Genomic DNA, 26,596 nt, shown 5'->3' on the forward strand with positions numbered 1-26,596 from the left:
AAAGTGAAGCCCATTGCTATTGAGTCGATTCCAATTCATAGCCAGCCTATAGGATAGAGTAGAACTACCCCATAGAGTTTCCAAGGAGTGCCTGGTGGATTCGAACTGCTGACCTTTTGGTTAGCAGCTGTAGCACTGAACCACTACACCAACAGGGTTTCCAAAATAATAATACCAACCTATTAAATAAGGAAGAGCAACAAACTTTTAATTTTTTCAAGTAATTCAAATATCAAGTATTCTCAATATCAAATAATTTTCAACTCCCATTCATTCTCTCTCTTCCCCTGCTTGGCTGGTACCCCCAAGCGCATGATTATTCTGCCTAATTGGTTAATCGTACACCAGTGCCTATGAGGCACCAGGTACTGTTTGGGGTGTCAGGGCTTAAAGGTGAAGTAGAAGATGCCCTGCCTTCTAGGCTGATAGGCTGGGCTCTGGGCTCTGGCCCAGGCTGGAGGCTGATCTTTGGAATGGACAGGCTCTTGGCTGGGCTCTTAGCTCTGTTCGCCGCCACTGGCCGGTATCTGGGCTCTGGTCTGGGTGAGTGTTCCAGTCATTCCTCAATTAACCAAAATAAAGACCAGGAAAGCATTTTATCCCAGACCTCCCAAACTCACCCAATGGTCAGGTCAAACAAAATGTTCAACTCTAAGTGCTTCAGAAGCAGAGCAGGCCTATTTATTCATTCTTGGTCATATGTCAGGACACTCTCTTGACTGGGCAACTCCTTCTGGACGGATGTGGCTGGAGTCTGGCTTAACTGATGTTATGCTCCCACTCCGCAGTTGTTTCCTCAAAAGGCTTAAGGTGGCTTTCAAGGATCCCTTTGAAGAGGCACTTCCATTCATGACCCTTTGCAAGACCCATGCATCCAAAAGACATCTTGTTAAACTCTAAATCAAGTTGTGTTTTTCATATGCTTAAAACCTTCCAAAAGCATAGAGTACACACCTTTTCAACTTCTGACCATGGCCTATAAGGCCCTCCATGACCCTGTACCTGCCATTCACGGACCTGATCTTATTCCAGTCTCTCTGCTCCAGTTGCCCTGGTCTTCTTTTGGTTCCTGAAACACACTAAGATTCATCCTTCCTCAGGAACTTTGCACATGTGGTTCCCTCTGCCCAGAATGCTCTTCCTAAGTTGCCCCATGTATGGTTTCCTTTGGTTATTCAGGCCACCTTCTCAGAGAGACCTTCCCTGTCCACCCAGTCTCATAATGTCCACCACTCCCCCACACCCAGTCAATCTCCAGGTTGTATTATTTTCACAACACTTATCACTATCTGTCAGAAGAAAGGCCTGGGAACCTAGTTCGGAAAAATCAGCCATCAAAAACCCTATGGAGCACAGTCCTATGCTGACACATATGGGATCGCTATGAGTTGGTATCAACTCAAGGACAACTGGTGCTGGTGTGACTATGTGAAATCATCCTTTTCGCTTTACTGATACATTTGTTTCATTGATTTCTTTACTCCTGGTCTCTCCCTGTAGAATGTAACAGCCTTGAGATCCAGAAACTAGTCTGTTTTGTTCGCTGGTGAATCCCAAGTGCCCAAGGCAGTGCCAACCTCAGCAGACATATGTTGAACCAAAGAATGAGTCAGGGTATCCACCACCACAGTTCTGTCATCAGAAGAGGATGCTAATTTCTCATTAACTCTCTCATTCCTAGGACTCTCTTACTAGAAGCGGTGATCTATCATGGCTATAAATCCCAAGTGTTTCATCTTGCTCAGAGAGACCAAGTTTAGTTCAGGATCCTCATTACCTGTGAATTCATTACCCAAATCCCTGATGGGCAAGGTTGCATGGACAAGCAAACTGTCTTCATATGGAGATGTGCCTTAATGACCTGCCCATTTACAAAACCAGTCCCTACCATCGGATACCACCCCCACCCCCTACGCTTCGGATCTGCTCGTAGAGGTGTCTTTGTCTGGCAGCTTCTAATTGTCAGCTGTTGTCAACATGTGACAAGACAATGCAAATATGAGGTAAAACGATTGCAAAATGAGATTGTGTATCTAGCAAAAGATGCAGGACTTTATGAAAGGGATGCTGGAGGGGCGTTGGAAAACTGATGGAGTGCTGGCACACCAAGGCAAACAAGAGCCTGGCAGTGGGAGACAAGCTAACAATGGCAGAAGAGAAAATCGACAAGAGCGATGACATGATAGGAACATCAAACCATTTGAATATCAAAGGACTACAGAGGCCCTTGGGAAAACTGATGACGTGGTCAAATATTTTTTGCAGATATGACCCACTTTATGATCCTGCCCTGAAAGTCAAATGGGAAGCGAAGGATTTCCTATTGAACCATCATGGGATTTTATCAGTGCATAATTAGGAAAGATAAGAAAAAATGAACATATTTTCATATATCAATGTTTCATTTTTGAGATAAAGTTGCAAGTGCATCTTTGGATTTCATTATTTACTATAAATCAAATAATTCCTGCCCCTGGGTGGTACAGATGGTTAACTTGTTTGGCTGCTAACCAAAATGTCAGAGATTCAAATTCACCAAGAGACATCTCAGAAGAAGGGCCTGGCAATCAACTTGGTGGCAACTGGTTTTTAATAGTCCTTATTTTAAATAGACTCACCTGAAACCTGTGGCTCCCAACATGTTAGAATCACCTGGGGAGCTTTGAAAAACCTAGATGCCCAAACTAATCAAATAAGAATCCCTGGGGGTGAAACTCAAGCATCACTATTTTTCAAACTCCCCTTCCCTTGCCAGGTAATTTTAATGTGCAGCTGAGATTGAGACCACTGTTTTAAGGAGCCCTGGTGGCACAGTGGTTAAGAGCTAAGGCTGCTAACCAAAAGATCAGCAGTTTGAATCCACCAGCTGCTCCTTGGAAACCCTATGGGGCAGTTCTACTCTGTCCGATAGGGTTGCTATGAGTCAGGGCAACGGGTTTGGTTTTGAGTTTGAATCCTTATGTTCAGATAAGAAAGACATGCTGTAACACCAGAAACCCAAACATTCTTAACCCAATACTCCCATGATTAACAAGGTAAGTTAATCACAAAGAGGACCTATGTAACTGGACCCAGAGCCCTGGTCTCTTGTTGGCTGTAGTTTTGGGCTCTGAGCTGGGCTTTTGGGCCTGGAATTTGGTTGCAAGGGCTGGACTCACAGCTGTAAAGGGTGTCTAGATGTTTCTGGGCCGAAGCATGTTCTGGGCACTGAAGCTGGCCTAGGTGGGCTGGTTTAGAGCACCCACCCTCACACCGAGCACACGGCAACTGCTCAGAGGCAGCTCAGAAGCAATGTCCCTTGTTAAGATGAGTGGATCCATAGCCACCAAGTCTGCCCCAGCCCCATCAACGTGGGTTGCTCACAACCCACAGAAGGTGGATGTGACAGGTTCCTCCTAGAAAACCCATTGAATGGCTTGGTTGATGACCTCCCCTCCCATCAGAGCTGGAAGTAGCTGGTGGGAAAGGAAAAAACCCTCTTTCTGGGACATCTGGGAGCAGTTGCCCCCAATTCAAGATTTCCCTGAAAGACTGAGCTTTAGATGACAGTCTCACTTTCCCAGGCGTCTCTGCTCTGGGCCCAATATTTCTTGACTTGAACCCAAAACCACTAAATGCTGAACTGTCTTCAAGATGACCCAGAAAAGCTGGGTCTGGCTCTTGGGCAAACTTTGCATAGAGGGTGGTCTAGGTCCATTCCCTCTGGACGGTGATGGTTCCTTCAGCTCCACACCTAGGTTGACCCTACATGTGTATGCACCCACATATATAGGTCAGCCCATGTATATATATGTTTATGTGAGGGTGGAATAAAGGAGAACACGGTCTCTAGCTTCCTACTGATTTTCTCTTACTCTAACTCCCAAACTAGCAATAATAATGGCATTAACAGCTGCCCTCTGTTAACCATCTTCTTGGTGTCCAGCACTACTACAATACTAAGAGTAATTTTGTTAAGAGCTCAGGCTCTGAGTCAGACTGATCTTAGGCCTAAATTTCTGTATCTATAACTGTATTTATTCAATTAACATTCATTTATATACCATGTGCCAAGCATCACTCTGAAGCACATGACAAATATTAACTCTGCTGATTTTCATATATTCTTGTATTGTTGTGTGCCATCGAGCCAATTTTGACTCATAGCAATCCTATAGGACAGAGAAAAACTTCCCCCTGGGGTTTTCAAGGCTGTAATCTTATAGAAGCAGTCTGTAACATCTTTTTCCTGCAGAGTGGCTGGTGGGTCCAAACCTCCAACCTTTCAGTTAGCAGCCAAGTGCTTAACCACTGTGCCACCAGGGCCCCTTAATCCTCATATGAGGTGGATAATATCTTAGTTTACAGTTGAAGAAGGTGAGGCGCACAAATGGAGTCATTTGTCCGAAGTCTTACAGCTAATACATGGCAGAGCTGGGATTCAAACCCATGGCTTCGGAACCCATGCTCCTCACCCTACCCTCAAAAACCTTTAGGCCATGCCTGGCACAGAGTATATCTAAATAAACAACATTTATTGCAATTATTTCTTTTGGTACTCCCAACAACCTGGAGATTACCTACATTTTACAGACGAGGAGATTAAAGCTCCGGGGCTAAGTAACTCACCCAAGATTATCCAACTACTAAGTAAATAAGTGGTGGAGGAAGGATTTGAACTGAGATCTGGTGGCTCCAAAGCTGGTGTTCCTACAGCTACACCACACTACCCCTCTAGAGGTCAAATGGATGTCTAGTGAAGGGGCAGCCTTAGTCTTCTCCAGATTGTAAGAATCTGACTTGTTTGTAAAAATTCTCAGCCGAGCAGCCTTACCTCCCCTTTGTGAGTGTTGGTGGGCATTGGGGTCAGGCTGGTGGCCCACACTGATGGGATCTGAAAGGAAATACCCAGAATGGAGTTACTGAGCCCCATACTCAGCTCAATTAACTTGGAAGCACTGCTATTAGCCCCACTTCTCTCGGAGATATGACAAGAACTTTAAGAGTTAAAAACACAAAAATCCCCTTTTTCAGACTTCTTCCCCACTTTGCTGCCTCTCTGAACATTCTGGAAGCTATTCAGTATGATGTAGATCTTGTAGACTGCTGTAACCCTGGCTGCCTCCAGGATGCCCCCAACCCCAAGCAAGAGGTAGAGTTGACCTTGGTCCACGTGCAACCCAACCTCCTAGATATTCCAGAATCCTAGTGCTGAAGGAACAGCTAGAAGGGCATTTGATGGACCCAGGGCACGCCCTCATTCCCCACACTGGCTCTGTCCTCTTCCTCGAACTCACCAGGCTCACTCCCACTTTAGAGTCTCTGCACAGCAGCTCCCTTTGTCTGGTAAGCCCTTTCCCTGGCTCATCACATAGCTGACTCCTTCTCCTTATTCAGGTCTGATGTCAAATGTCCCTCCTCAGGAATGCCTTCCCTGCCCACCTGGTCCATCCAGTGCACAGGCATCATCACATCGCCCTGCTTTGTCTCCTTCAAAGCATAGTTATCATGTTCACTCATAGTCTGTAGTCGGTCACCCCAACTGAGGACCAGGACCAGGATCATCCCTGTGAAGCCCCAGTACCTAAAATAGCTCTGGGCACACCGTGGGTGTTTGATACTGGAAAGACGGAAGAATCATTCATGTTCAGCTGTAGAAGATTGTTGCCATAGGGAAATGTGGACCGAGTTCCTCATTTTTCAGAAGGAAAGAAGGCAGGCAGGAAGGAAGGAGTAGGCTGAACAAAGGCCGAATCAACCAATCATCATGGCCCAGTTCTCATACCTGTCCTACCTCCGGTGCCAATCACCTCTCACCTGTAACCACTGGCTCTACCCACCACTGATCCTCTTCCTGGTTGGCCTCATTCCTGGTTTCTGCTTCTCTCTCTGCCTCGGTGCCTTAGCTTAAAGCTGTGGTAGGATGGTGCTTGCCTCTGTATCCCGACTTTGTCCTTGCAGGATGTATGTTTTCAACTCTTTCTTGGCTCTATCCTCTGCAGTTTGTGAGCAAGTCCGACCCCATGGTATATTTTTAGATTTACTGCTATGGGGAAATACTCATGAAAAAATGTAAGTGAGAAGAAGAACAGCATGGTCCCAATTTTGTAAAACCATTTGAATGTGAGAGCAGGGGGTGGGGTGGTGGGGGAGGGTGGGAGCCTGGAAGGAAATATACAGAAATGCTAAACAGTGGTTATTTCTGGGAGATAGCAATATGCTTCTTATATGAACGTCCAAGTTCACTTTGTGAAGTGATGAGTCCGTGACTTATAGTGCCAGCAGCTTCATTTTCAGTGTGGAGTCTTCCTCAGGGAAATTCTTAATTCCCTTTCCTTTTATATTGCTTTCTTGATCTCACCATGGCACCAATGTGTCTCTTCTGGCCCTAAAATATCTACCCCAAACAACAGTAGTAATAGCTACAATTTATTGAGTTCTTACTATGTGCCAGGAACTGTACTCAATGCTTCACGTCATTGCCTGATTAAAAGAGTTATGTATAAAGTACTTAGAATATTGGCTGGTGCTGTAACTATTACTGCCTCCATTAATCCTCATGACAACTCCATGAAGTTACTATTATTATCTCCATTCTGCAAACAAAGAAATGAAGGTTCGGAGAGGTAATTCGCTGTCGCTCCCACCACTAGTAAGTGGCTGAGTCAGAATTCACACCGAAATATGACTCCAAAGACTGGGTCAGGGGTTACAAGCTCTAATATCTACAGGGCAAGGCAAGTAATGGAGAGCCGGGTGGGGACTTTGGCCAACCGGAGAGCTCACGCCAGTCTTGAGGGACTCATTCATGTTCAGGTGTAGAGGGAAGTATGGGAAGAAGCTCCTCATTTTTCAAGAGAAACTGAAAATCTAGGTTTACATGTGAAATATTCTGATTTTTCAATTTTGGCAACATCTTTAGTTTTTAAAAATACAGCAGAAATAGACAATGAAACACCGCAGGTGAAAAACATAAAATCAGAACATCCTGCTGCCCAGATTTGCCCTAGAAGCCCGACATTTTCTGCTTTAGAAGTATCAACCTAGATTATGTCCTCCAGTCCCAGGAAGACCCAAACTTCTCTTTGCTTTCCACCTTGCCCTCCCGATGTTTGTGCTACTGCACAGGACAGAGACACCTTTAGACCAGGGGTCAGCAAATTTTTTCTTAAAGGGCCAAACCAAAAACACCAAACCTACTGCCATTGAGTGGAATCCAACCATACATAGAACAGAGTAGAACTGCCCCAAAGGATTTCCAAGGCTATAAATCTTGATGGAAGCAGACGGGCACATCTTTCTGTCTTGAAGCGGCTGATGGACTCAAACCGCCGAACTTCCAGTTAGCAGCCAAGTTCTTTAACCACTGCGCCACTTCAGTTAACAAACACCTACTGATTATCAAACACCTGGAACGAGTTAAGATAAGCTGATGTAGAAGAAAGAAAAAGAAGCAAAATGCTGACAGTCCCCTCCAAGATGCACCGGCAGCAATTTTGTGGCTCCCGAAGGGCTGAGTCACACAGCAAGGGACTGTGAGCTGTGATCCTGGGTGAGCAGAGAGACATAGGGGGTCCTGCTGTCGGATATGACCATTACTGGAGAGAGTAGGCTACTCCTGAATGCCAGGAATCTGCACTTAGGATTCAGGCCAGCTTTGATTGGAATTCTGGCTCTCCCATTTACCTGTGTGATTTCAAGCAAGATCCTTTTTTTTTTTTTTTTTAATTGTGGTAAAAAAAAAAAAAAAAAACAAGTATATATAAACATTAGCCAATTCAACAGTTTTTACATGTACAATTCGGTGACATTGATTATGTTTGTCATGTTGTACAACCATCCTTTTCCAAATCATTTCACCACCATTAAGAGAAACTCAATGCCCCCTTAAGCAATGAGTTTCCCTTTCCCCCTCCCTCCCACCACTGGGTCTCTCTATATTTGTCTATTTCAAGCAAAATGCTTGTGCCCAGTTTCCTCATCTGTAAAATGGGAAGATAAATTAATATACTTAAATTCCACCTCCTTTGCCCTTTATCGACTGGAGGCAGGGGAAGATAAGTTGAGACAGTTCTCACAGTGAGTGTTTATGCTTCATAGATCTTCATCCTTCTAAGCAGATGCCAATGTCATGCAAAATCTAGGAAGAAGAAAATTTGTCTTCTTCTTTTTTTTTTGTCTTTACTGGTCTCTTTCTTGTACCCTAGAGAAAACAGCTGGTGGACCCATCTATTCACAACCCCAACAACCAGGGAAAGGATCTTCATTGTGGGAGTGAGGACCCAGGCTGGGCCCGGGGACTCTGTCCCCTATCCCAGCTCAGGACCATATTTGTTTCCACAGGGGCTTTCCGAGGAGTGTGCAAGAAAATTGATCACTTCCCTGAAGATGCTGACTACGAACAGGATACAGCAGAATATTTACTGAGTAAGCTCCCTGATTCTCAGATCTCCCTTGGGGTGAGGGGAGGGAGGGTACCCTGCCATCACCCCAGTGCCTCTGAATTTAAGGTTCCTCAGTAGCCATCCCTAGAAATGGCAAAGTAGAAAGGAGCTTGGGTAACCTTTGCTACTAGACAGAGACATTCAAGTATCTAATATCTAAGTCTCTTTAATTTCAGTGAACCAGAAATGGAAACCAAAAAAAAAAAGTGTCAAAACTGAAAGGTTCTTTTTAGTCTCCGTGGGAGAAATCTAAGGAATTTTCTTCAACTTGAATACAAGCTTTCACATTCCTCAGAAGGTTGATTTGAGGTGCTAATGGGCCAAGTGCTAACGGGTGAGGTGCTAATAGGCAAGGTCCTAAGGGACAAGACCTGGGAGAATAAAAACAAACCAAAGTTCACCCCTAGTTTGACTTTCCTTTGGTTTCAGTCCTACTGGGGCAGAGCCATTGTCCCCTTAGGACTTTCCTGAGGTAATAACCTGGATATGGCATGGACTGCCACAACTGTGGAACGTGGGAGGCAGTAGAGTGTGGTGGCTTCAAGCAAGGGCTCTGGAACCTGGTCAGTCTGCTTTGACTCCCTGCTCCCTGGGTTGGATCTTGAGCAAGCTGCTTTCCCTCTCTATCTCTTAACTATCTTCATTTGGGTCCAAAATAGAGATTATAATGTTATCTATTTGACAGTTTTATGAAAATTAAATAAGCTAATTACATTACTGTGTGGATCATAGCAAATTATGGATAACATTGAGAAGAATGGGAATTCCAGAACACTTAATTGTGCTCATGAGGAACCAGTATATAGATCAAGAGACAGTTGTTCCAACAGAACAAGGGGATACTGGATGGTTTAAAGTCAGAAAAGGTGTGCGTCAGGGTTGTATCCTTTCACCATACCTATTCAATCTGTATGCTGAGCAAATAATCTGAAATCTGGACTATATGAAGAAGAACGGGGCATCAGGATTGGAGGAAGACTCATTAACAACCTGCATTATGCAGATGACACAAGCTTGCTTGCTGAAAGTGAAGAGGGCTTAAAGCACTTGCTGATGAAGATCACAGACCACAGCCTTCCGTAGGGATTACAGCTCAACATAAAGAAAACAAAAATCCTCACGACTGGACCAATAAGCAACATCATGATAAAGAGAAAAAAGATTGAAGTTGTCAAGGATTTCATTGTACTTGGATCCAAAATCAACACCCATGGAAGCAGCAGTCAAGAAATCAAAAGATGCGTTGCATTGGGCAAATCTGCTGCAAAGGACCTCTTTAAAGTGTTGAAAAGCAAAGGTGTCACCTTGAAGACTAAGGTGTGCCTGACCCAAGCCATGATATTTTCAATCACATTATATGCATGTGAAAGCTGGACAATGATAAGGAAGACTGAAGAAGAATTGATGCCTTTAAATTACAGTGTTGGAGAAGAATAGTGAAAGAATAGACTGCCAAAAGAATGAGCTAATCTGTCTTGGAAGAAGTACAACCAGAATGCTCCTTAGAAGCAAGGAGGGCGAGACTTACATACTTTGGACATGTTGTCGGAAGGGATCAGTCCCTGGAGAAGGACATAATCCTTGGTAAAGTGCAAGGTCAGCAGAAAAGAGGAAAACCCGCAATGAGATGGATTGACACAGTGGCTGCAACAATGGGCTCACGTATAACAATGATTGTGAGCATGGTGTAGGATTCGGCAGTGTTTTGTTCTGTGGTACATAGGGTTGCTATGAGTCGGAACTGACTGGATGGCACCTAACAACAACAACAACAATTACATTGCACTCAGCCCTGGGCCCAACACATAATAATGAAACAATACACTTTAGCTCTTATTTGTTACATATGATTAGCACCAAACCCAAAAAATCCTGTTGCCACTGAGACTCATGGCTACCCTATAGTCCAAATGGAGACACGGGCCTTACATAGATCCAAGTACAGAAAAAACTTGGTTTCAGATTTAAAAGCTATTTCTTCAAAAACAATTAGCATCAAGTTCACTCAAAAGGAAAGTTTTAAGTAACTGACTAATTTAATATTACAGAGTGTTAAACTTAAGTCTTTTTAAGCTGCTAGGGATTATAAATTAAAACCCAAAGAAGTCATCAAATTCATATTATGTTTGTAACCCAGAGCTCACGAAGAGTATTTTTAAAATTAAAATCATTTTAGCTCTACTCTTGGGCAGCTCATACCTGCTGGTCTGCAGATGGGAGGGAGGGTTACATCTTTGAACCTCTAATCATATAATCCGAGGAGCCCTGGTGGCACAGTGGTAAAGCACTTGGCTGCTAACCAAAAGGTCGGTGGTTTGAACCCAGCAGCTGCTCTGTGGGAGAAAAGACTTGGCGATCTGCTCCAGTAAAGATTACAGTCCGGGAAGCCCTATGGGGCAGCTCTACTCTGTCACACAGGGTCACTAGGAGTCAGAATCGACTTGACAGCACCTAACAACAACAACAATCACATAACCCAAACTTTGACTTTGCTTACTTTGGACACATCATCAGGAAAGGTCAGTCACTAGAAAAAGATATCACGGTTGGTACAGTAGAAGGTGAGCAAAAACAAGGAAAACCCTCCCTGAGATGGACTGACACGGTAGCTGCAACAATGGGCACAAACATACCAATGATCGTGAGGATGGCACAGGACCTGGCAATGTTTTGTTCTGTTATAAATAAGATTACCAAGAGACAGACCTTACTCAAAGGCAACTTAGGGCTAAACAACAATGGTCACATAATAACGTAAATGGTGTGAGGCCAACTTGAAAGGAATAGTTATTTTTTTAAACTAACTTTTTAAGCATAAACATACCACTTCTCTCTTTCAGTTCTTATCCATGTCCCTAGTTTGTACAAATTTCTCATGCCAGCAGCTCAAAAAGGGGCAAAGACCACATTTATAAACCAAGCTTGACCAAAATTTGGGGGATGACACAGGTTACTTGGACTTCCTCAAAAGAGAATGATTTCAAAGTCACCGCCAATGGTGTTTTTTTCTTTCCAAAGTGTCCGTGGTCTTTGTTTTTCTTTTTCTACATTGATGAAACATTTCGAAGTTTGCTCCATTGGAGACTCAACAGAACTGTGACTTCTATTTCCCCAGAAGTAAAGCTAATTGTATGTTCTTTGGAGAGGTCAACTGCTTTCCCAATGGAATGTTTTTCTTCCCTCTGGGAATGTGGGGGTGCCTCAGTTCCTTCATTCCTACCTCACCCCTATCCTACCTTCTGCCTATGCTTCACTAGCGACCACAGAATCAGGCATGGTTAAGGAGGCGCCTTAAGGACTACATAAGTTTCCTGCTGGGAATTTTGAAGTCCTTGACCCAACCTTGTAGGGCCAGGGGGACATTCTGTAGCACCCTCCCGACCCTTCTAATGCACCTGCTGCCAGTTCTCATTGATTTTTCTACCATTTCCTCTTTCTCCTGTGCACTTTGGGGTGAGCTACAGCTCAAACTGTAGCAGAAGAGTTGATAATCCACAAGTTCTATTGAATAGAGACACCCCATGAAATAGTTCGGACTGGTCAAACCCCTGCTCAGACACCAATGGCGGAATTACACGCCAACAAGCTTTCCTGTTCCCACCCCTTGAGCCCCCACTTAGTCCCAGAGAATTTGGGGAGGAGAAACGGAGGAGGAAGACAATAAAACCTTGTTTGGTCTGAAGCCACCACATGTCTGCTGGGTTAAAACGGATGCAGGGTAGACTCCGCCTGGCTTAGGAGAGGTTGGCAGTAGAAATATCCTGTCTGTGGGGGACACCTGTAGTCAGAATTGACAGGATCTGCTCCTGTCTCTTTTGTGGGGTGAGGGATGGGGTCTGACCACTAATCTGTTGCCAAATGATCACTACACCCCATGGGAAGCAACCACTTGTACATATCTCAGATCCACGCATTTGAATACACACTTTTATAACCAAGACAACTGAATTGCTTTAAATGTTTAGATCATTTTCTTCCAGCACATTTCAGAGGCTAAGCATCGTTTGAAATAAAAAAAAAAAAAAGAGGCACCTTCTTTCAATCAATTAAACTCTTTATGTTGTAGATTCAAATACTTTCTGTCAATAATTCAAACAAGCACTTGAAAGATTTATTTATAAGCTCCAAATGGGTGCTGGAAATGACCAAAGGCAGACTCACCCCTAATATTTGTAGAGCCTGGGCCAAGGGTCCAAATGAAAATCTACAGGTCATATGTGGAAATATTTAGAAGTTATAAATAATCTATGCTCTTTACTGGGCCCATGTGACCACCCCTAGAGACCTGGAGACTAAAGGAGCCATGGAGCCAGCCCTGCCTCCTGCTAGCCAGTGTGGTAGCAGAGATCTGCAGGGTAGGGCAGGCCAGAAGCCTAGCCTGGGCCGAGGACTTCTGGGCAGTGAGTAACTGAACAGGCATGAAGCCAGGAGGGGGACTGTTCTGGCCCTGCGCCAGGGAGCCAGGGCAGCTAGATTCCCTCCCCCATACTTCACTTCTCCCCTTAGGGTATTTCTAGGCTCTGTTAACCTGTTGCTATGGAGGAGTCGATTCTGACTCACAGCTACTGTATTGGACAGCGTAGAACTGCCTCGTAGGGTTTCCAAGCAGCGGTTAGTGGATTTGAACAGCCTACCTTTTGGTTAGCAGCCAAGCTCTTAATCACTGAGCCACCAGAGCTCCCTCAAGCACCTCCCAAAACTTCCCCACCACAGCATGGGTGGGAGAGACAGCCATTATCTGGGACCCTGGTCTGCCCAGGCCCCATATTTGAGTAATTTGAGGCAACCCCACTTCACCCCACCTCACACCTCTGTGCCCTGAGCACCTCACCTCAGTTCACCTCCTGCATCCCTCCTACATACTTCCCCATTGGCTAAATCGGTTACCAAACTCTCAGAAAACTTTTTCTTGAGACCAAGAGAAACAAGAGCCTGGCTTTGAGGAAAGAGCTTTGCAGTTGGAGCCTGAGCACTGGCAGTAGTAGCAAATGGAATCAGCCAGGGTGAGATCAGCAGAGAACCACTCAGTGAATGTGGGGTGCAGAGCAACCAGTACTACTGGTCCAGCCTGTCGTCTCTACTAGAAGGTACACTTCATGAGGACAGGGACCCCAGCTCTTCTGTATACCACTGAATACAGAATTAATATTCAACTGATGTACTTGGCCTGGACATACTGGATTTTAAAATAGTGAAACACTCTCATAAAGCGGTTGCCCTCAAGTTGACTCCGACTCATGGTGGCCCTTTGTGTGTCAGAGTAGAACTGTGCTCCATAGGGTTTTCAATGGCTGGTTTTTCAGAAGTAAATTGCCATGCCTTTCTTCTGAGGTGTCTCTTGGTGACTCGAACCTCCAACCTTTCAGTTAGCAGCTGAGCATGTAAACTATTTGCACCACCCAGGGACTCCGAAATACTCTTACACTGGTTTGCAAATACATAAGCCCTCTCCTTGAGGCCCCTCCCCCAGAACCTTCAGTCATTGCCATGATCCAGCAACTAAAGAGTTAAGGCAGGAGCCCCTGGGACCCCGTGCCAGCCCATGGCCCCTATCCATTCTGGAGGGCAGTGCCCGTGCCCTTTGGTCATTAAATATCCCGGCTGGAACCTCAGGCTGTATTCCCAGAACCCAGCCTGTCATCTACTCAATAAATATTTGTTCAATGAATAAATTCATTTGTTTATTCAGTGACTAACTAGGTATTGTCTTAGCTTTTTAGTGCTGCTGTCACAGAAATACCACAAGTGGGTGGCCTAAATGAAAAAAAGAAACTTATTTTCACTGAGTTTAGAAGGATAGAAGTCTGAATTCAGGGCTCTGGCTCTTGGGGAAAGGTTCTGTCTGTCCACTCAGAGGGAGAACCCTTGTCTGAGCTTCTCTGGCATTCTCCTCAGCATCCCGTGGAGATCTTTCCATGGCGTCTATCTTTCCCCATTTGTACTAGCTTGCTTCTGTGCCCAACCTGCTTCTTTTGTATTCACAAGCTATTGGCTGAAGACACACCTATACTGATATAAAACCCATTGCCATTGAGTTGATTCTGACTCAAAGTGACCCTGTAGGAGCCCTGGTGGTGCAGTGGTTAAGTGTCGAGCTGCTAACTGAAAGGTCGGTGGTTCGAACCCACCAGTGGCTCCATGGGAAGAAAGACCTGGATATGTGCTTCCATAAAGGTTACAGCCTAGGAAACTGTCTTAGGCTGGGTTCTCTAGAGAAGCAAAACCAGTAATGCGTATAAATATATAGAGAGAGATTTATATTGAGGAAACAGCTCACGCGATTGTAGGGGTTGGAACATCCCAAGCCCTTGGATCAGGATAGAGTCCTTTCCCAAGTCACAAGGCTGCAGAAGCTGGTTAACTCAAGATGAGCAGGTTGGAGAGCAGGGAGCCTGCTTACAGGTTGTGATGGTCAAGGAATGCCCAAGGCTGGCAGGCAAGACCACAAGGTTTCTCCTGAGCCGCTTAGCTGCAGGGGCTGGCGAACCCAAGATAGGCAGGTTGGAGAGCAGGACTCTGGCTCGTAGGCTGTGAAGATCGGCAAATCTCAAGATGGACAGGTAAGGTGCTAGCTCAAGTCCCAAGAACCAGAGGTCAAACAGGAGACAGCTGCTGGATCCAGAACAAGCCAACAACCTTTGCAAGGTGAACAGGAAGGAAGTAGGCAGTAGAAGGCAGAGAGATGAAGGCTGAGGGGGCGGTGAGCCACCACAGGCCCCGCCCCTGCCGGTACGGCTCAGCAGATTCTATCATGGGGGTGATCACATATCAGATTTCAACAGGAAAGTGATCACAACATTATACAATTGCTAAATCACTGAGAATCATGGCCCAGCCAAGTTGACACACAGTCTTAACCATCACAGAAACCCTATAGGTAGTTCTATCCTGTCCTATGGAGTCACTATGAGTTGGAATTGACTCGATGGCACACAACAACATACTGATACGGCCTCATTAATATAACAAAGAAAAGCTCTACTCCCAGATGGGATTATACTCAAGGATATAGGAATAGGGTTTCAACACATATTTTGGAGGGACACAGTTTAATCCACAGCAGGTATTAGACTCCTATTGAGTGCCAGACTCCATATTACTCAAATCTAGGTGTGTGTGAGGAAAGAGTCTGTGTTTTGGTGAACAGCATGTAGTCTGACGAGAGTCCTTGTACGTGGGGTTGGCTACTTAATTTGAGGGGCCCAGCACAGAATGAAAATCCCTGGCCCCTTGTTTGAAAAGCAGGAAAAAAGCTTTTTCCTTTCTTTTGCCATCTCTCTGTTGACCTGTCATGGTAGTTTTGGCTTGTTATTCATGTCATACTTCCTTGAGCCCAGCAATACTCACAGGTAAGTACAGATGCTCACAGGGTCCCAGGCTTGGCCCCACCCAGACTCTCCTGTGTCCATGCCCAGGCTCTGGCCAAGGGCAGACGGTGGCAGTGGTCACTGGGCAAAGGCAGGGGGATGGGCGGCTGAAAATCCATCCTGGGGAGGCGGAGAGGTGGGGAGTGGCAGGAGATGGGGGTCCCAGTGAATCGGGGTTCCAAGCATGCAATAACACAAGTTAATTTCCAGACTGCGACTGCAGAGCCTTAAACCCTAAGCCCCTCCCTTCTAAGCACAGGCCTTGAGCAACTGCACTGGTGGCAGGACCGTGCCAACGGCTGGTGTGGGCTCTGTGCTCCTACTTATTTATGTGTGATTTCCCCTCAGCAGCTCCCTGCTGGGGAGGGTGAATCCTGGGGGCTGGATGGGGTGCAGGCAGAACCCTTTCTCCTTCTCTCCGCAGGGGCTGTGAGGGCCTCCAGTGTCTTCCCCATCCTCAGCGTCACACTGCTGTTCTTTGGTGGGCTATGCGTGGCAGCCAGTGAGTTCCATCGCAGCAGGCACAACGTCATTCTCAGCGCGGGCATCTTTTTTGTCTCTGCAGGTGAGCATCTAGCACAGACACCCAGCCAAAGCCAGGGCCAAATGGATAAGGCAATGCTATTCCCTCCAGGAAAGCAATAAAATGTTCCACCTGTTTGTGTGAACAATAAGGACCCAAAGACTTTAATTTGAACGCAAGATGCTGAAACTCCAGCTAAGGGTAGCATGAGACAAGAGAGGGAGGAGACAGAGTGGTAGGGTAAATTGAGAGAATGAGAGAAAGAGAGATTGGCTAAAAAAAGCACATGCAAGGATGTGTTTGCACATTAGAAGGTGGACAGCGCAGTGTGTGTGTGTATTAAGCCTGAAAGCCTGATACAGTGTTTTAAAGGGGTCCAACTTTCTGTTCACGTGGACATTTTCATATATTGTCTCTGGCCCTTGAGACATGTGTTTGCTGGTCAACCACTGCTCACAGCTTTTCAAGTGCTCAAATCCTCCTGTCATTCAAAGCATTGCTGGGAACAAGGTAAAGACCAGCAGCCCCAGAGGCTCTCGGGGAAGACCTTTCAATCCACAGCAGCCCTGACCAGAAGGCACAGGGTGGCAAGGCAGATGAGAGACAATCTTTGGGAACAGGGTCCTGTTCTCTGCCTTCCTTCTCCACCCCTCATCTCTGTCCCCCCTCTACTTTCCTCCTCTTCCTCTCTTTCCTCTGGGTTGCCATCCCTCCTTTCACCTCTTTGCCGTCTCTCCCAATCTCTCTCAGGTAGATCAGTGCAGTCTGGAGGAAAAGCTTCAGGGGCACAAAGAACACGGCAGGGGCAGGGAGGGGCTTAACTCTTTTGGGTGAAGACATTCAAATTCTGTACCATGATGGCAAAATATTTATTGGGATGGGAACAATGGTGAGAGTATAAATGGCGGGTAAGAGTCTGGGGCTGCAGCCAGACCTCCTAGGTTTGAATCCTGGCTCTACCTGTGCAGCCTTGGGCAAGTTACTAACTCCTTACACTGTGGCTTACTTGACCATAAAATGGGAAATAATAACAGTACCTACTTGTCGCAAATAGTTGAGCTGGCTGCTAACCATAAGGTTGGTGGTTTGAACCCACTCGGTGGCTCTGTGGGAGAAAGGCCTGGCAATCTGCTCCCATAAAGATTACAGACTAGAAAATTCTATGGGGCACTTCTACTCTATCACACGGGGTTGCTATGAGTTGGAATCAATTTGACTGCACCTAACAACGACGATCACCTACTTCCTAGGGTTGTTGTGAAGAGACTGAATGCCAGGCACAGAGAAAGCACGACATTACATTCTAATACTGTAAAAGCAATAACAATATAGTTGAGAAATCTGGAGCCTGGTGTCCTGGCTCCTTGTGAGACCTTGGTCAGGCTCCTTCCCTACTCTGGTTCCCCTTCTATAAAATAAGAAAATTGGACTCTTCCGAGCTCCAAGTCTCTGGGAACCAACTCAAGCAACAGATCAGGGAGAAGGTTTCCATCTTGCCACAGGGCGATATAGTCAGCTCAATGGCAATTATGGTCATAATCTGTGGACAGATGGTAACAGCTGGCCATCCCAGGGACTTGTTTTGCTTTGAGGCACATTCCAGTCACTGGTGGCCGTGTCCAGACTTCCTGGGCTCTGACTGACCCAGATGATGAGGTGTTGTGGACATAAGGGTTTTCTAGTAACAGGAGAGGGTCATTATTTTGTCTCTGAAGGAGGTTGTTAGGGAAGAGTGTGTCACTATCAACTTTCTTCTCACAAGGGGTATTCTGAAAATGACAGGTAGATTAGACACATGGAAACTGCAAAGCATTGGGGCAGTGGAGAGAGCCTTAGAAGAAGCTAGGAGCTTGGGATCCAACTCTAGACCCTTCACTCTGATATCCCTGAGAGACCCGAAAGCCTTAGTTCTTCCACCTGTAAAATGAAATATTGGCAGCTTTGAGACCCTTTTAGGTTCCTTGTTGCTCAGCCACCTAAGGTTCTGTGGTTTCAGGCAAGTCATCAACAACCATTTATGTGCCAGGCACAGAGTCTAGGCTCTGAAAACAGGCCGCCCAGCGCAAATCTTGTCTTAACTACTTCCTACATGTGCAACCTTGAGCCAATAAATCACTTAACCTCTCTGTGCCTTGGTTTCCTCATCTGAAAAATGGGGATAGTAATGGCCCACCTCTTAAGGCTGTTATGAGAATTAAACGAGTTGGAATATATAAAATGCCTAGAGCAGTGCCTGGCACAGAGTAAGTACACAATACACAGCAGCTATTATAATATATGTTGCCCCACTTAGTTTTCATGACAACCCAATTCATTCACTCATTCAACAGATTTGCACTGCACCGTTGCTATGGGTCAGGCTCTGGGCTAGGAGCTGGGGCCATAGAAGGTGAATTAAAAGAACTTAGTCTCTCCCTCAGGGAGCTTACAGTCTGGAGACTGGGAGAAAGGAATTGCCCACTCACATCTTATTCTTGAAATCTAAATCAGTGCCTTCCTACTGAAATCTAAATTCGCCTGTGGCTAAGAGACAGTCCTGCCTTCCAATCCCACCTCCACCGTTTCCTAACTGTGTAGACTTGGGAAGTTACTCATCTTCTCTGTGTCTCAGGTTCTTTATCTGTAAAGTGGGGGTGATTTTTTAAAAAGTGGGCTTGTTGTGATCATTAATTGAGAGGATGCACACAAACACTTTGTACAGTGCCTGGTACATAGTAAACCTATTGTCGAGTCGATTCCAACTCATAGCGACCCTATAGGACAGAGTAGAACTGCCCCATAGGGTTTCCAAGGAGCAGCTGGTGGATTCGAACTGCTAACCTTTACGTTAGCGGCCCAGCGCTTACCCACTGCACTACCAGGGCTCCTCTGCACATAGTAAGCCTCCTATGAATGGCAGCTAAAGGTTATAGCCTAGGAATCCTATGGGGCAGTTCTACTCTGTCCTATAGGGTTGCTATGAGTTGAAACTGACTTGACAGCACTCGACAACAACAAAAGGTAGCTGGCTTGGCTTCTTCCCTCCTATAACCTGGTCCGACATCTGAGCCTCTCTTTGAAGATTTTTGGGTTTTCTAGCAAGACTTCCTTTTGGGGCTTCCCTAACTTTGCCACCAAGATTTCTCTGCCGGCAGAGGAGTGAGAAAACATGCCTTTAGAAGGTCAGGGGGCATTGCCAGAAGCACCCTTCAGCAAGCTGAAATGTCTTTGAAGTCAGTCTCCCACTGAAAGTTAAAAATTCATGTGAATTCCACTTTCTCCTCCTTATTATATCCATGTTCATTTCAATATAAAAGAATGTGTCTTCCCTACTAATCTTCAAGCCAAATTGACACTCCAGGAAAAGGAGCCATTTTTCATCCTGTGGTTTCCTGCAGCCTGACACAGGGCTGCCTATGTCAATGCCCATATTCTGACTTTGTAATTAAAACCTGCCACCCACCTGCTAGAAGCCCTGGTGGCGCAGTGGTTAAGTGTTTGGCTGCTAACCAAAAGGTTGGCAGTTCAAATCCACGAGCCGCTCCTTGGAAACCCTATGGGACAGTTCTACTCTGTCCTCTGGGGTCACTAGGAGTTGGAATCAACTCTCCAGCAATGGGTTTTGGTTTTTGCCCACCCGATGAATGCCTGTGCTGGGTAATGCCCAGAGGAGAAAGGGCTGAACCAGACCCTAGCCCTGCCTTCTAGAAGCAAGTCCTAGTTGGTGTATGCTCAAATATCATATTCAAAATATTAGCAACCCTTAATGCATGTGCAAGGAGACCCAGTGGCACAATGGTTAAACACTTGGTTGCTAACTGAAATGTTGGCAGTTTGAATCTACTCAGTGACGCCACAGGAGAAAAGACCTGGTGATCTGCTTCCATAAATATTACAGCCAAGAAAACTCTACAGGGCAGTTCTACTTTGTCACATGGGGGGGTCACTGAGTCGTAATTGTTTGAGTCAGAATCTCCTCGAGGGCACCCAACAACAACAATGCATGTGCACCAGTCAACTGGAATGGTAGAACTAGGGCAGAATCCCGCAACCCCTGCTATGCGAAGGTTCAATCTTTAGTTGCTGGACTGTGGGGACGTCTTTGGGATCCCCAGGAAGAGTCTGGGCCACTAAGAGAGTGGACTCAGGAGACTCCTAGAAATAGTTATTTATCAACTGGTGTTGGAAATTGTCAAGAGCAATAGCCTCCATTTAGCACCACTCTACTCTACAAAAAAAAAACTCTACAGGTACCCTAAATTTGGAGGCAAGGAGATGTTAGCTGGTATACCAACTTCCATGAGTCATTGTTGGCACAAAACTCTGGCTGAAGCCCTTAAGCAAAGGGTCCCAAAAAGGCATTTCCCCTTTGGAGGAATAATGTGAGAAAAGTGGCCAGAGATGAGAACAGCCCCTAGGCCCTCAGATTCTATGGTGTCTTCTTATCACTCCCTGGGGAATCAATGCCTCTCCAGTTGGCTGAGCAGCTATTTCCAATGCTCTTCTGTTGCCCCTTGGAGAAGCTGAGTACGCAGTCTTTACCCCCTGGGGACAACAGCTGTATGTTCCCCAATTCCTAATTCTAAAACAACAGCTAATCTAAAGCATTATCTTATCCTGTGCAAATAAGAGAGACTTGATAAGCTACTGTTTCTTTCTCATGGGTTCGTTAGCTCCTCAAACTGCAGTTCCAGATCCATTTGGACTCTCCATAAGCACTTCCAACCCAATATATCCAAATCTCTCCTTTTCTCTAAACCTGTCACTCTGCTGCCTCTCTTATTTTAGTTCAAGATGCCACCACCCTCCCAATCACCCAAGCTAGAAGAACTCTAGTATGTGACTCTCTATTCCCTTTCTCACACTCCACAGCCAATAGCCTTTCATCTCCTGGATCACCCCCACTCAACTTTCAGGATGCAGCTCAAACATCCTCTCATCTACAAAGTGAGGTGGCTTAGTCATTGTCTCCCCTTTTGCCCCTGAACCATTTTATATATGTCTCTGGGAGAGCCCTCACTGACTTCTGTTATTGCATTTACATGCCCGTCTCCCCTACTAACGGTGAGAACCTCAAGGGCAGGAACCTGTATCTTGTTCATTTTACCATCCTCGTGACTTACCGCTGAAGATGAAGCATTGATGGGATAAATTGCTTCTCAGGGAAAACAAATCCATTGAGTTCTGGCCACACTTACTGGAGGAGGAGGATGTATTCTTTTGTTGCGTGCATATCGCCTAGGACTGAACAGCAGAATTCTTTATTTCTCAAGAGTCAGACCATGCAAGAAGAGCTCTGCAGCTGGATTTCCCAGCCATCATCTGTTCTCCTTTCTCCCCATTTCCTTTCATTTTCTATAAATATTTCAAGATGAACAGGGAGAGTTATCGCTGAGGCTTGTAAACAATATGTTTTTCTTTTCTGCTCTCTTAGGGTTAAGCAACATCATCGGCATCATTGTTTATATATCAGCAAATGCTGGAGACCCCGGGCAGCGTGACTCCAAAAAAAGCTACTCCTATGGCTGGTCCTTCTATTTCGGAGCCTTCTCTTTCATCATCGCGGAGATTGTGGGGGTGGTCGCTGTACACATCTACATTGAAAAACATCAGCAGTTACGTGCCAAATCCCACTCGGAGCTCCTGAAGAAATCTACTTTTGCCCGCCTTCCACCCTATAGGTATAGATTCCGGAGGCGGTCAAGCTCCCGCTCCACAGAGCCCAGATCCCGAGACCTGTCCCCCATCAGCAAAGGTTTCCACACCATCCCTTCCACCGACATCTCAATGTTTACCCTCTCCCGGGACCCCTCAAAGATCACCATGGGGACCCTCCTCAACTCCGACCGGGACCATGCTTTTCTACAGTTCCACAACTCCACTCCCAAAGAGTTCAAAGAGTCGCTGCATAATAATCCGGCCAACAGGCGCACCACGCCCGTCTGAACTGACCTCTGACCTCTGACCTCTGCCCCGTGCCCAGCACAACCTTGGGGGAAGTGTACAGAGATGTCTCTGAGGTTGCATGGCATGGTCCTAGTGATGGTATTACTTTTTATAAAGAATGAAACCAAATGGACTCAGCCCTCTCCCACTCTTTGCCCCCTCCCCTCCAAGCCCTAGCCCCTCTGTTCCTCTCTAACTTTTCAAGCCAACCCCATAATGTCATTATTCTCTGTGTGTATCTGTGCCAGATGTTTTCCTTTCTTCCTTCTTTACTGGGAGGACCTCCACATTCTTCCCTCCTTGGAAGAAGACTTTACTAAAAGTCATGGGTGGTGGCCAGGGGTGGGATTCCTAAATGCCCATCAGGTGAGTCATAGTTATCCCCATTGTCCACCCACATAAATCCTCAGGAAACCAACCACCCAGGTGGCCCTGAGGGAGGCATTCACCTTTACATGTTAGAAAAACATGAGCAGAAATCAAAGATGTCCAAGCCCCAAAGCAGCTAATGTAATAAACACGTTATTAAAGGTTTTGCCTTGTTGTAACCAACTGAGCTGGGAGTGTTTTGTTTCTTCCGGCTATTTCCTACACAGGCTCACTCTCCTGCCAATGAACTGCCTCATCTCTCTCTTGGAAGCTGAGCTTTGCTCAGCCACACTCTACCACTAGGAGGGGTCCCCCCTCACCCCTTGAAACCAAGCAAGGTATTCCTCACAAATGTCAGAGTCAGTATGGTCCACTACTTGAATCTCTGGAGGCTCACTGGTGTTCAAAATCTGGATGTAGCACTCAGTAGCTCTGGGGTCTTGGGCAAGTCACCTAAAGTTTAAGCCTCAGTCTCCTCATCTATAGAATGGGACAATATAATAGTGCGCACCGCCATAGAGTTGTGAAGTTTAAACACATATCACATGTAAAAGGATTAGCATGTTGTAAACTATGGCTATGTATGTGTATGGACGCTTTCAACGATGTGCTTATTTTTGGAAGTATTCTAAGCAGAGTGAGCATTATTTTGGAAAGATAAAAGCCAAGCGTCGGCTATTTTGTACTGGGGGGACTCTGCTTTGCACAAGATCTGAGGGCTCCAGGGGGAGCATGAGAAATAGGTGTCACCCCTGCTAATATTTACTTCCAGGAGTGTTTTTGGCACACACCCAGCACTTCACACTTCCAAAGAGCTTTTCCACTTAGAACTCCAGCGCCTCAGGAGGGGGCACAGAGCTATGGTCATAAGAGCTAACACCTGTCTAATGTTGCTATCTAATGCTGCTATAGGCTAGGCTGTGTTCTAGTGTCATACACATATTAATTTGTTTAATCCTCCCAGTAAACCCATGAAGAAGATATGCCAATGAGAAAACTGAGGCAAGAGAGGTTATGTGACTTGCTCACATCTTATTCCCACTAGCGGCGTAGAGGTTAAGAGCTACAGCTGCTAACCAAAAGGTGGGCAGTTCGAATCCACCAGGTGCCCCTTGGAAACTCTATGGGGCAGTTCTACTCTGTCCTATAGGGTTGCTATGAGTCAGAATCCACTCGATGCAGTGAGTTTAGTTTTCGGTTTTTTACGGGATGGAAGGAGCCCTGGTGGTGCAGTGGTTAAACACTCGGCTGCTAACCAGTTCAAACCCATTAGCTGCTCTGAAGGAAAAAGATATGGCAGTCTGCTTCCATATAGATCACCTGTTGCCATCGAGTCCATTCCAACTCACAGTGACCCTATAGGACAGAGTAGAACTGCCCCCACAGGATTTCCAAGGCACTGTTGGTGGATCTAACTGCCGACCTTTTGGTTAGCAGTCGAGCACTTAATCACTGAGCCACCAGGGCTCCTACTTTGGAAACCCTATGGGACAGTTCTACTTTGTTCTATGAGGTCACTATGAGTGGAATCAACTCCACAGCAATGGGTTTGGTTTTTTGGTTAAGGGATGGAAGTCCTGGAAATCTAGTAACTTCTCCACACTTATCACAGTGAATTTCATAGTACAGCGCAGACTAGTGAGAATTCGTTTCATTCTTATGTACGTATGTACATCAAATAATCTCAATTAACCCTCAAAATTACCACATGGAGTAAGAATTATCATTCCCATTTGACAGATGAGGAAATAGAGGCTCAGAGAGAGTGTATTAGGTAGCTAGTGAGCAGAGCCAGCATTTATATCCAAGGCTTCCGCTTCCTAAGTTGAGTGAGTTCCCCTCTATTCTAGCATTTTCCAAACCTCAGTCATTTGAGTACAGTAAGGGTGAAGTTTTTCATATCCACATACCTCACAGACATCTAATTACCTAATGTTTTTTCTTTAAAGTCACTCACTTTTTACTTCAGTAGATATATTTTTAAAGGAAACTTTGTATCACCACCATTAAAAGAAAGCTAGTATTACTTGCCTGGGGAAAGAAATAGAATAAAAACACAGTGATCACACTGCATTCTAACTGTTACCTGTCCTACATTGAAGGCTGCCCACCCACTTTTTGTAATAAAGGATATTCCCAAAGTGTTAAGAGGTGTTAAAGATATTTTAGCACCAAAGAAGAGATTTTCCTTAACTTACTCAGAAGGATCCAAGGTCACTGCTCTGCCAGGGAACCCAACAGAGAATCCCTGATGGAGCAGGAGAACAATGGGATGCAGATCTCAAATTCTCATAAAAAGACCAGGCTTAATGGTCTGACTGAGACCAGAGGGACCCTGACGGTCATGGTCCCCAGATCCTTTGATAGCCCAAGATTGGAACCATTCTCGAAACCAACTCTACAGGGATTGGCCCGGACAGATAAGATAGACAATGATGCTGATGAGGAGTGAACTTTGTGGCTAAAGTAGACACAAGAGACTATGTGGGCAACTCCTGTCTGATGGCGAGATGAGAAAGAAGAGGGGGACAGCAGCTGGTTGAATGGACATGGGGAATACAGGGTAGAGAGGAGGAATGTGCTGTCTCATTAAGAGAGCAGCTGGGAGTACACGGTGGGGTGTGTATGGCTTTTTGTATGAGAGACTGACTTGATTTGTAAACTTTCACCTAAAGCACAATAAGTAAATTTAAAAAGAAGAAGAAGAAGAATCAAAGGAGAACTGGAAGGGGAATAACTTTCTCAGTGTGCGATTCGATGCCCTGCAATGCTGTGGTTGAGCATCATGTCAAATCATCTTGCCCCACTCTTGGGGGAAAGCTGCTCCAGACACCCTTGGAGAGGGAAGAAGGATCTGCAAGCTGGAGCAAATAGGTCGCACATACTGTGAAGAGGAAGAAGCAGCAGCCTGCCACCCAGGGACCTAGAAGGTTGTAAAAACTGTGGCATCTGGGGGGCTGACCTGGGATGGAGAGAACCGTCCCAGGGGCTTCATTAGCTGAGTGCCTGCTCTGGAGGCCAAGTAAGTATTTTTGGCCCCCTCTGCAAAAGCCAAAAAGCTGGTGGAAAGAAATGGGCCCCTGGCCCCTGGGATGACTCCCTGCACCATCTGGTCTGCTCCCCACAAAGCTTTGGAATGTGAGCCCTCAGAATGCCTATGCTGGAGAACTACTCAAGTGGACTCAGCTGGCTGGTATCACATAAATAGTAATCTAACTACTCCCAGATCACAGCCAGGATCGTGGCCAATCCCTGTCATTTAAAGGGAAGAGTATTCACATTCACTAGGCCCTCACCCTGTGTGCCTAGCTCTGTGCCATGAACTTTACTAATTTTGTCTCATTGAATCCTAACCATTGAGGTTGGTACCATTGTTAAACCCATTGTACAGATGTTGAAACTTTGCAGCGGCAAAGCAGGTACTCCAACCAATGCCTGCCTGACTCCTACATAACAGCCACTCACTAAGCTTTCCCAGTCACAATTCTCAAACATGGAGCACTGTCCCTGAGTTCTCCATCTCCTTCTCTCCCAAATGCAACTCTCTTTCCCAGCTCACTCATTTTTTGGCCAACAGCCTTCTATCACCAATCTCCAAGACCACAACTCCAGGTATCTCTTTCATGACTCCCTACTGTGCGGTCCCTGGAGTGGATCTTTTCCCATGTCATCTCTCTGTTCGTATTTTGGCGAAAAGGGAGGTAGTTTGGCATAACATTCAAGCACACAGACTCTGCGGCTGTATCTGCCTGGGTATGGATACCTGCTCCACATCTACCAGCCATGAGACTTTGGATAAGACAATTCCCCTGAGTCTCAGCTTCTCCACCTATAAAATGGGCATAAAAATAGTACTTACTACATAGGTTTATTGTAAAGATTAAGTGAGTTTATAGACATAAAGCACTTGGAACAGTACATGAAACATAAATGTTAGCTATTATTCAATACATTTCTTATACTCACATTTTTCGTATTTGGGCTCTTTC

At 45.7% G+C, this 26,596-nt stretch overlaps 1 protein-coding gene across 1 annotated transcript in view; it reads left to right on the forward strand.

The window, feature by feature from the left end:
* The window catches only part of CACNG3 (calcium voltage-gated channel auxiliary subunit gamma 3), a 111,646-nt gene extending 89,408 nt beyond the window's left edge, over positions 1 to 22,238 (forward strand). The window contains exons 2-4 of the mRNA XM_049903486.1: positions 8,323 to 8,406; positions 16,215 to 16,355; positions 21,727 to 22,238. Of these exons, the coding sequence (XP_049759443.1) occupies positions 8,323 to 8,406; positions 16,215 to 16,355; positions 21,727 to 22,238 (737 nt within the window). The remainder of the gene's footprint in view (positions 1 to 8,322; positions 8,407 to 16,214; positions 16,356 to 21,726) is intronic.
* Positions 22,239 to 26,596: the final 4,358 nt, after the last annotated feature.

Source organism: Elephas maximus, chromosome 12 (assembly GCF_024166365.1).
Source record: "Elephas maximus indicus isolate mEleMax1 chromosome 12, mEleMax1 primary haplotype, whole genome shotgun sequence".
Classification (NCBI taxonomy): Eukaryota; Metazoa; Chordata; class Mammalia; order Proboscidea; family Elephantidae; genus Elephas; species Elephas maximus.